The sequence below is a fragment of the Brassica oleracea genome, unplaced genomic scaffold, assembly GCF_000695525.1.
Source record: "Brassica oleracea var. oleracea cultivar TO1000 unplaced genomic scaffold, BOL UnpScaffold00984, whole genome shotgun sequence".
In the NCBI taxonomy this organism is placed as follows: domain Eukaryota; kingdom Viridiplantae; phylum Streptophyta; class Magnoliopsida; order Brassicales; family Brassicaceae; genus Brassica; species Brassica oleracea.
The window spans coordinates 6,751-18,299 of NW_013617569.1; the positions used below are offsets into that span (position 1 = coordinate 6,751).

An 11,549-nucleotide genomic window follows, 5' to 3' on the forward strand; every position below is an offset into this window, starting at 1 on the left:
ATGGCATAAACATAAACCAGAATTTTTGTTTTTATCAGAAACGAAACAGGATTTTGGATTTGTACAAGGGTTTCAATCACATTTTGGTTACGATAGTCTGGTTACGGTGGATTCAATTGGGAGAAGTGGTGGTTTAGACCTTTTTTATAATAATGAGTACCAAGTTAAAATTTTATATTCTAGCAATAGAATGATAGATGTCGAGGCGGTGGCCAATGGGAAACAAGTATTCCTTACTTTTGTATATGGAGAGCCGGATCAAAGCTTAAGAGACCATGCATGGGAAGGGTTAACCCGATAGTTTAGCTAGATCGGAGCCCTGGTTTGTTATAGGAGATCTAAATGAGATTACTGGGAATCATGAAAAGGATGGGGGATCTCTAAGATGTGCGACTTCCTTTATTCCTTTCAACAATATGATAAGGAATAGTGGACTATTTGAATTTCCAACTCGTGGTAATAAAATGTCCTGGCAAGGACGTAGAGGTAAAGGGAAAGGAGCTGTAACGGTCAGATGTAGACTGGATAGAGCCTTGGCTAATGAGGAATGACATACACTCTTCCCATTTTCTTATACATAGTATTTGAGGATGCTGGGATCGGATCATCGACCGGTGATTGCTTTTCTGGAAGAGAAATTATTAAGGAAAAAAATAGGACAGTTCAGGTTTGATAAGCGATGGATAGGTCAGGAGGGGCTTATGGAATCAATTGTGTCGGGGTGGACAGAAAATCAGGAGGGCCAATCAAGGGATTTCATTACCAAAATTAATAATTGTCGACATGAAATATCTTCATGGCGGAAAGACAATCAACCTTATGGGAAGGAAAATATACATAATCTTCAACAAGCTTTGGAAGATGTACAAACAGATAACAATAGAACCCAAGAGGATATTCTTGAGATTTCCAGGAAATTACAGGAGGCCTATAAGGATGAGGAGGAGTATTGGCATCAGAAGAACCGAAATATGTGGTACTCATTCGGGAATCTGAATACCAAGTTTTATCATGCTCTGACAAAGCAAAGGCGGATTAGAAATAAAATAGTGGGCCTCCATGATGAAGCGGGTAATTGGATCACAGATGAAAACGGTGTTGAGAAGGTGGCGGTAGATTATTTTGATGGTTTGTTTAATTCTACTAATCCTACGGAATTTGATAGTTTCCTGGAGGAGATAGGATCATCAATTTCTCCTCAGATGAATCAAAGGCTATTGAGGGTAGCTACGGAGGAAGAGGTGAGACAAGCATTATTTATGATGCATCCAGAGAAAGCGCCAGGACCGGACGGAATGACAATTCTCTTTTTTCAGCATTCCTGGCATGTCATTAAAAAGGATGTGGTTGAGCTGGTGAATAATTTTTTGGTAACAGGCGAATTGGATCCAAGGTTGAATATAACTAATATTTGTATGATACCAAAAGTAGAGAGACCGACAAGGATGACGGAACTGAGACCGATAAGTCTTTGTAATGTGGGCTATAAAATAATTTCGAAGGTTTTGTGTCAATGGCTGAAAGGTTGTCTTCCCAGACTAATTTTAGAGACACAATCGGCTTTTGTGGCAGGAAGGTTAATTTCAGATAATATTCTTATCGCACAGGAAATGTTTCATGGTTTGAAAGCTAATAAGTCTTGTCAAAATAAGTTTATGGCAATAAAAACATATATGAGTAAGGCATATGATCGGATAGAGTGGAATTTTATCGAGGCTCTCCTACACAAATGGGTTTTGATCCTCATAGGATCAAATTAATGCGAGAGTGTGTCTCTTCGGTTCAATATAGAGTGCTTCTCAATGGGCAGCCACGAGGTCTTATTATTCCCCAGCGGGGATTACGTCAAGGGGATCCTTTGTCCCCTTATTTATTTATCATGTGTACGGAGGCGTTAATTTCAAATATCAAAAAGGTGGAGCAGATGAAACAATTAACTGGTATGAAAGTGGCAAGAGCTTGCCCTGCAATCTCTCATTTGCTATTCGCAGATGATAGCTTGTTCTTCTGTAAGGAAAACAAGGAAGAGTGTCAAACTATACTTAGGATTCTAAAGGAATATGAGACCGTCTCTGGACAACAAATTAATTTCCAGAAATCCTTAATTCAATTTGGACACAAGATCGATGAAGATAGTCGTCAAGAATTGAGGGATCTTTTGGGAATTCAGAATTTAGGTGGAATGAGATCTTATTTAGGCCTGCCAGAAAGCCTAGGAGGTTCTAAGGTACAAGTGTTTGGCTTCGTACAAGATCGGTTAAATAATAGGGTTAATGGATGGACTTCTAGATTTTATATTAAGGGTGGCAAGAAGGTGATTATTAAATCGGTGGTTACGGCTCTGCCAAACCATGTGATGTCTGTGTATCGGTTACCGAAAACGACTGTGAAGAAGCTAACGGGTGTTGTTGCGCAGTTTTGGTGGAGTCCTAGAGGCAGTACAAGAGGTATGCATTGGAAATCATGGGATAAATTGTGTGTCCATAAGGATAATGGTGGGTTAGGTTTAAAGGATTTGACTGATTTTAATACGGAAATGCTTGGGAAGCAATTGTGGCGGCTGATCAAGAAGCCAAATTCTCTTTTTTCTCGAGTTTTTAAAGAACGGTATTACAGGAATGCTTCACCCCTGGATCCGATTCGCTCATATTCCCCGTCATATGGCTGGAGGAGTATTACTTCTGCTAGATCTCTGGTTTGTAAATGACTAATTAAAAGGGTTGGAACAAGATCATCTATTTCAGTATGGAATGATCTCTGGCTCCCATCCAATCGCCCGAGACCATTTAACAAAAATCTTCATAATAGTTACCCGGAACTCACAGTGGATTCTCTCATTAATACGGAATCCCGAACATGGAATTTACAGGCAATTAGGAACTTGGTGGATCCACACGATGCAAAAATAATTGAAAGTATACCATTAAGTAGAAATCGGATGGAGGATAGGACGTGATGGCATTTCACCAAGAATGGGGAAATACACGGTACAATCAGGGTATCAAGTGGAAAGGATTTATCCTGACAAGGAACAACCACCAGAATTCTATGGGCCCAATGTTGATATACTCAAAGCTTTTTGTTGGAAAGTGAAGTGTCCTCCAAAATTAAAGCATTTTTTTATGGCAATTGATATCAGGTTGTATAGCGGTAACGAAAAATCTAAGGGCAAGAGGAATACAAGGATATACTTGCTGTGCACGGTGTGGCGATACAGAGGAATCAATAAACCATGTGTTTTTTGAATGTCCCCCAGCTCGTCAAGTCTGGGCACTATCTAAAATCCCATCAAACCCGAACTTTTTCCCTATTGGCTCTCTTTTTGCTAATATGGACCATATATTTTGGAGAGTTAATCCAAAGATGGAGGATCATCAGTTTGCATGGATATTATGGTACATTTGGAAGGGTCGGAATAATAAAATATTCAGTAATCTTGATATTGATCCCAGGGAAACACTTCGACTAGCAGAAGTAGAATCCACACTTTGGGCTGAGGCACAGGTTAGTAACAACAGGTGTGCTCAGGAAGTACAAGTCAGGCCTAACTTAGGAACCACAGGAAGATGATGCTTCACAGATGGTTCATGGAAAGATAATGATCTATTTTCAGGGCAAGGTTGGATCAGTACATTACCAGGTGTGATGGTTTACTAGGGGCAAGGAATGTAAGAGCATGTTTTTCACCGCTCCATTCGGAGATGGAGGCATTGATTTGGGCAATGGAATGCATGAGAAATTTAAGACAGTTTCAGGTTACGTTTGCAACGGATTGTTCTCAATTGGTGAAGATGGTTTCGGAACCAGAGGAATGACCAGCATTTGAAAGCTACCTGGAAGATATTAAGCTTTTGAGAAAAAGTTTCGTCAACTCAGATATTGTTCATGTACCTAGGACAGAGAACACTAGGGCGGATAGTTTGGCACGTAGTGCTCGGCAACAACCGTCTTTCGTCGTACACATGGATTCAGAGTTACCACTTTGGTTTACAGAGTCTATATAAGTCTGTGAATGTTGTTTGCTGTAAAAAAAAATAAAAAAAAAAATAATTGGAAAAGGGAGAGAGAGAAGCAGAAACGATCGTTCCAAAAAAATCGATTCTTTCCCATGTTACTCTGCTTCTTCCACATGTTACTAAATTACTGGTTTGATTTGAGATTTGAGATTTGAAATTCAAACTATGTTGAAGAGGCAGCTAGAAGATGCTTTTTGGGGCATATGATAGGGTTTCCAAGAGGTTAATGGGAAGGAACCAGTGGAAACTTTCCTTACTAGAAAAAAGCGAGGGTAGTCCCTTTCATGTTTTACCCTTTAGACTCAAACAAACACCTTGCCTCAAAACATGGGTCTAGGAGAGTTTTCTCAGCAAGACTATTTGGTCTCCACTCGTGGTTGGAATCCTTGTGGAACTTTTTCTGGTTACTTAAATTTACAAGAAACCTGATGAGATATAAAGAAGGTCCATATTTTAGTGACCTAAATTGGGTATATTATCGATTATAAAGTTAAATTCAATTCGAGATTAAAAATCTCATCATCCCAAATGAAAGAGTAAAATATTCCCACATTCACAACAAGTGCCTAACAAGTGGAACGTCCATGAGTTTAATGTGCCTGGTCAGGGTGGGATTGATGAGTCATCCATAAAGTAAATTTAGGAGATTTTAAAACTAATCATATTAAGGTGTTTACCAAAGGAACTTAGAGCATGCACATCACATGTATGTTGTACCGTTTCTACAGATTTAAAAAATAAAAATAATTGGAAAAGGGAGAGAGAGAAGCAGAAACGATCGTTCCTAAAAAATCGATTCTTTCCCATGTTACTATGCTTCTTCCACATGTTACTAAATTACTGATTTGATTTATCTTTCTGATTTAAAATTTAGTAATTAATTAAATTATACTCAAATATTAATATTTTAATTGTTACGTTCTCTTTCTGGAGATACCAAACACTAATGGTGCTCTTATGCATTATGTACTAGAAACTACCACACGATGTTTATTAGAATCTATAATATAATGAGACATTTCTCTTTTTTCTGAGGCGAAACATCAGATTCTTATTTTTTATTTGTGGGCTCCACGTTCTGTCCGGTTTGTCTTGGTCGTAAAGTTTTGGCATTTGGTCTGATTTGGGTTCTCCACATTTGGTTCCATAATTAAGTCGAAACCTGCGTTCTATGCTTGAATCAATTGTTCTGTCCGGTTTGTCTTGGTCGTAAAGTTTTGGCATTTGGTCTGATTTGGGTTCTCCACATTTGGTTCCATAATTAAGTCGAAACCTGCGTTTTATGCTTGAATCAATTAGGGCTTCATTCTTATCTTTCTTCCCCATTCAAGCTCGCCGTCTACGCTTATCTTGATCTGCAAACCTAATGATTTGCAAATGGAAAGGTCGACATCGCCGTCTCCGTACCCAACCTCCAACCTTCTCTTTCCCACCTCTTCCAGCGTCCCGATGCCGTCTCGGAATCCACTGCTCTGTTTCGGCCAGTTAGACCACAAAACGATCCATGGAGGATGTCCCGGACATATCATGGGGCTGCGAGATATATACAGTCGAGAACGCAACTTCTCTTCAGAGACGGCTCTCCGATTCAGGCCTCCCCTTGCAGAAAATGGCTATCGACAGAGTCGACATCGGAAAGAGAGAACTCCTCGCGTCTCAGAACCTAAGAAAAGGAGAGCTTCTCTCCTCATCAGTGACGATTCTGTAAGTTTAAAAGCGTTGAACTTTTATCTAAACTTGCAATAAAGTTATGCGCTTGAGATTCCTTTCATGGGTTTAGGTGTGGACCAATGGTGAGGCTGGTGGATTGATGAAACGTGATGAAGTTCCGGATTGGCCTTTGATAGCTACTTATCTTATAAGTGAAGCGAGTCTTCAGAAAGATTCTTGATGGTTTGACTATATCTCTGCTCTTCCGAGAGAACCGTACTCGATTTTATACTGGTAACTTTGTTTTCTTATTGTTTTTGTTTCTGTTACTGAACTTGAAAATATTTTTTCCAGTTGATGGCATTAGTCTCAGCCTTTTTGTGTACTGTTTTTCAGGACTCAGACAGAACTTGATATGTACTTGGAAGCTTCACAGATTCGAGAATGGGCAATCGAAAGAATCACTAATGTTGTTGGGACGTGAGATATTGTATTCTCTTTCCTTCTCTCAAAACAGCTATTTGATGTGTAGAACTTTGCTTTACTTGATGCAGCCTCTGGCACTTGTCCTTTAGTGTGTGGGTGTGGTTAGAAGACTGATGGTTATGTCCTGCATCAGACAGCAGAAATTTTGAAGTTGCAAATGCACAAATATGTACAAGATATGATTCACGGCTTCATCCTTGCCGGTCTTGCCAGTCACTACTGTCCATCACTGCAGAATTCCATGATGCAACAGGAAGTTGGAGAAATCTGGATTTCCCTCCTGTGGATTTCCCTCCTGTGCAACAATCAGGATTTCCCACGTCACCAGTGTTATCAGGTTTGCGTTGTTTATCCTATACAATTTACTAAAAACCAAACCATCATTTTAATACTCAATAACCCTTGGAATACTCTCTTTTAAGGTTCTGGATTGAGCTTCCTATGGATGATGGAAAAGATAGGGCTATGTTTGTAGTCTTCGATAAGGAGATGACAAAGCTGACCAAGCAAGAAGCTGTTGTTCTTGCGCTTGAGGAGGTATTTTTTGTCTATAGGAATACATTTAAAATATGTTTTAAATGGCTACGTTTACTCTCGACACACTGAAAATACTAAACTACTACAGATACCAAACGGTGGAGATGAGGAGCTACCAAGCTGCCTTGGAGAGCTTGCTAGGAAGGAGTTTTTTTTTCAAATTCGTGTCACACTTTTCAATTTCACCATACCTTCACTGTATGATCAACTATCACTGAAGATCTCATCATTAACAATCAGGCTATGGTGGGTTAATCTTTGTGATGATCAGCTTCACTTATTCTTGATTTTATTTAACACCTGCGTAATTGACTAATTATATCGCTGAAAGTCACCAACAAATTGCTTCCACTCAGTTAAGGGGAAGGTGGATTGTCAAGAGCATCATCCAGCGAGGCTGTTGTTGCGCCGAAGCTAGGCATGGGTGGTGACACAGCAACCCCACCAGGGATTGAGGAAGTGGAGAAAACGTGCAAGAGCCGCCGTTAGTAAAATGGCCGTGTTAACTCAATCAGCCCGTCAACTCCACTTTCATTCTACCGTTTTTAAAATGACTCTTTGTTTCGATACCTTGAAGCTTTGTTTTTGTTTTGAATTTTCTGCAACTATTTATCATTTTGTGTTTGTCTTGAAGCGTTAATGACGAGATTATAATATATTTCAACGTGTTGTTTACTCCATCCTTTAAAACATGTTAATAAAGAAGCACAGGATAAGTTAACACAGCATCATCATCTGCGTTTTGATCATTCTAGATTTCTCACTTGGAAACTAATTTAGGACCCTTTACCGTTTTAAAATTTTGAATGGCTCAGAGCTTAAACGATATACCACTCTCTTCTGATATTTCTTTCTATCAGTCTCTTTTGGTTCAGTTTCTTCTCCTCTGGCCGCATGATCATTCCCAAAAAGATGATCATTTATTAATTATAAGAAACTTATCTATAAAGTAAGAGACAAAGGAAACATGCAGCCACTAAGTAAATGTGTGTGCTTAAACTAAATATCATAATCTTTATCAAATGGTAAAGAAAAACTTTGCATCTTTTTGTTATTGTCTGCGTTTTGAACAGTCAAGATTTCTCACTTGAAAACTCATTTGGGATCCTCTACCGTTTTAAAATTTTTTAAACAAATATGGATGACTGAATCATATGGGAACTTATGATTTTATAACTAACGAAAATGAAAACCCTCTCACATTTATTTGAAAATGAATACACAAACGTTCCCCGTTTTAATCACTATGATACCTAATCTGGTAGACCCACACGTTCCATAATATATATTATACTATGAATTTTACCGAAAAGCTAGATCCTCCGGTCAACTATCATTATCATAAACAATTGAGAGCTACACAAAAGCGGCAAGTTGACCACGAACCCTTCACTATCGTTTATTTATGCATTGGGCTACCAGCCCCAACATTTTTACAAGCCATATCTTTATTATTTGTCTACCCGTTAAAGCTAATAAAAACATGTATAGGTTTGCAAAATTCACACCAATTTAATTTACAAAAATTATTTTATTTGGGAACATAAATTTAACGAAGTAAAAATAACTATAAAATTTGGAAGAATGACCATTATTTCAAACAAACAAATATCAAATAAACACCACCAGATATACCCCTCTCCTATAACAATGAAAATGATTCACAAAACCAAAACAACAACCTCAAACACATTATAATACAAATATTGGGAAATCAAAAACCATGTAAAAACACGGCAACAATACAACATAATTATCCTTGTTCGAAACTACGCTAGGCGCTAGTCGGACGGCGAGTGTAGGCCTAACGAGTTATAAAAAAATCGGGGAGTATTCGGGGAGTACGCGAAGCCTAGTTTTAAGTATAATTTATTGTATTTATAATATGTTTTGGGATGTTATTGGAGACCAAGTGACCAAGGAGTTTCAGGATGTGTTTGTTACAGGGTTGCTCCTGTCTCAATTGAATTTCACCTATCTCTGTCTACTGCCTAAAGTCGTTGATCCAGAGCTTATGAAGGATTGAGGCCTATCAGTCTTTGTTCTGTTATGTATAAAGCGGTCTCAAAGATTATGGTTAGAAGGCTCCAACCGTTTCTGCATGACATTGTCTCGTTCAATCAATCAGTGTTTGTTAAAGACAGGCTCATCTCTGATAGCATTGTCATTGCTCACGAATCAGTACACGGCTTGAAAACGCATCAGTCAATCGCGGAGGAGTTCATGGCTGTTAAAAGGCGTATGATCGAGTTGAGTGGAGCTATCTCAGGAATTTGATGATTGCTTTTGGATTCAGTTTGAGGTAGGTCGAGCTGGTAATGATGTGTGTAACCTCTGTGAGTTTCGTAATTCTAATCAACGACCAACCGTTTGGATTGATTAAACCACAAAGAGGCATTCATCTAGGTGATCCTCTATCGCCCTTCTTGTTTGTCTTATGCACGGAGGGACTGACTCATTAACTCAATGTTGCGGAGAGAAATGATCTAATCAATGGAATGAGGTTCTCAGAAGTGGGGCCGGCGATCACACATCTCTTGTTTGCTAATGACAACTTATTCCCCTGCCACGCTTCTGAGAGGCAAGCCTCAGCCCTACAGAGAATACTGAAGTTTTATGGCGAAGCTACCGGTCAAAACATTAACCTGGAAAAATCATCGATATCCTTTGGTGATAATGTAGAAAGTGATTCAAAGGGAGCCACTCAAGATATCCTAGGAATCATGAATCAGGGAGGTGCAAGCAAGTATCTGGGTTTGCCTTAGTGTTTCTCGGGTAGTAAAGTGGATCTCTTCTCTTATCTCAAGGACCATACCCAAGGGAGACTAGATGTGTGGTACTATCAGCACCTGTCACAAGGAGGCAAGGAAGTATTGATCAAATCAACAAGATCGTCTCTCTCGACCTTGCTATGTCGTGTTTCAGGCTGCCCAAAACGATCATTGCCAAGTTATCTAGCATGTTAGTGGCCTTCTGGTGGGGAGATGAGGATCACCATAGGAAAATTCACTGGGTCTCTGGGAAAGGCTTTGCTTACCTAAAGATCAAGGTGGACTGGGCTTTAGAGACCTTGAAGCCTTTAATCAGGCAATGCTTGCTAAACAAGCGTGGAAGGTGATCTCTCGTGCTGATTGTCTACTGGCTAACTTCCTGAAGAGCAGGTACTTTCCAGATGGTGAATTCTTATCTGCTTCCTTAGGGGCCATGCCCTCTTATGCGTGGCGAAGCTTGCTGTATGGGAGAGAGCTCTTGCTGAAAGGTCTCAGACATAAGGTAGGCAATGGGCTTCATACCAGAGTCTGGATTGATAAATGTATTGCTGATCCGGTTGAAGGCTTGGGATCTCCGTGGATTAAAAATGTTAGTTTTGATGTCAACTTGATGGCTTTCTCGCTAATAGATCCATCGACTCGCAAATGGAATGAAGAGGCTCTTAATGAAGTGTTTGTCCCCTCTGACACTGAGTATATGCTAAGGAATCAACCAATATTATCTAAGGAGGATTTTAAGGTATAGAATCTGACTCGGAGTGGTCAATTTACTGTGAAATCTGCGTATCAACTTGCCTTCTCGGAGAAAACTAAATTGGCTCAGCCTGAGGCTTTCAATCAGCCGTCGGTGAACATACTAAAGGAGAAGGTTTGGAAAGTCCCCACCTTGCCAAAGAGCAGAGTCTTCTTATGGAAAGTTCTTAATGGGGATCTGCCTGTTACGGCTTTGATGGAATCAAGAGGTATGAAGATGGATAATAGATGTCAAATTTGTGGAGAGCAAGGGGAATCAATTAATCACATTCTGTTTGCGTGTACGACAGCAAGACAAGTATGGGCAATTTCTGGTATCCCTAATCCCCGGGTTGGGTTTAATCAAAGCTCGATCTTTGAAAATATCATTTACTTATTAGGTATGAAGCAAGATCGAATGGAGGACAATAGGTCACTTAGAACTTGGCCTTGGGTCTTATGGATTATTTGGAAAGATAGGAATGACTTATTGTTCAAGAGCGTTCTTCCGAACCCCTCAAACATCTTGCTACGACCGAAACACGAAACAAAGGAATGGTTTGAGGCCCAAATTGTTGAGAAAAATCTTCAGCTTGAGATGCAGGTTAAGCCAAAGAAGGGCAGAGCTAAATGGAAGCCTCCATTGACAGGTTGGACGATGTGTAAAGTGGGAGTGACTCGGAACAAATCCACCAGATTAGCAGGTGGAGGATGGGTGCTACGCAATGAAAGGGGAGTAGTCATATGTCACCGTAGAAGAGCTTGTAGCAATGTATGTTCTATTGATGATGCTAGGTTTGTGGTGATACTTTGGACTCTTGAGAGTATGGGAAGTCAGAGGATCTCTAACGTTGTGGTGGCGGGTGAGTTTGCGGAATTGTTTGAAGCTGTGGAAAGGCCCCAAGTTTGGCCCTCCTTCCTGCATTAAATTGAAGAGATCGAGCGTGGAAGGGACTGAATAGATGACTATCAGTTATTGGTGGTGGAGAGCGAAACAAACAGAGGGGCAACTTTCACTGCTTAAAGTGTGACTAAACAGGGCTTGATGAGATCTTATGTCCAGAATGGCCACCCTCCTTAGCTGTTTGAGTTCTTCGTCAATGAAAGCCGCAACCTCTGATTGTTGTCCTATTTTTTGGGCTTGGTTATGGATGTTGTTTTATCGTGCATTTGCTAATTTTTTGGATGTAAGCTCGGTTGCTTACTGAGTTGCAGCTGCTGTGTACTGCAATCTCTAAGTTTGTATGTTCTCGCTTGGATTCCCGGTTATCAATGAAAATTTAGAGAAAAAAACAATCAATACAATTAAAATAGAATTTTTTTTTTTTAATTTTCCCCCTATCTTTCCTTTAGAATA

General features: G+C 39.7%; 1 protein-coding gene and 1 long non-coding RNA gene across 4 annotated transcripts; both read left to right on the forward strand.

Annotated features, from left to right (window-relative positions):
* The first annotated feature begins 5,314 nt into the window (after positions 1-5,314).
* Positions 5,315-7,355, forward strand: LOC106320622. 3 transcript variants are annotated; one of them, XR_001265877.1, is made up of 6 exons: positions 5,315-5,720; positions 5,797-5,960; positions 6,063-6,146; positions 6,221-6,489; positions 6,575-6,689; positions 6,778-7,355. It is a non-coding gene; the product is annotated as an uncharacterized LOC106320622 (long non-coding RNA). The 3 variants fall into 3 exon arrangements; XR_001265876.1 differs by having other exon boundaries at positions 5,316-5,720; positions 6,063-6,489; positions 6,778-6,935; positions 7,046-7,355; XR_001265875.1 differs by having other exon boundaries at positions 5,316-5,720; positions 6,063-6,489.
* Positions 7,356-9,187: 1,832 nt separating this feature from the next.
* Positions 9,188-11,120, forward strand: LOC106320621. Its single transcript, XM_013759000.1, has 5 exons — positions 9,188-9,443; positions 9,497-9,803; positions 9,851-10,199; positions 10,284-10,422; positions 10,504-11,120. The coding sequence occupies exons 1-5, from the start codon at positions 9,188-9,190 to the stop codon at positions 11,118-11,120; spliced, it is 1,668 nt and encodes a 555-aa protein (XP_013614454.1).
* Positions 11,121-11,549: the final 429 nt, after the last annotated feature.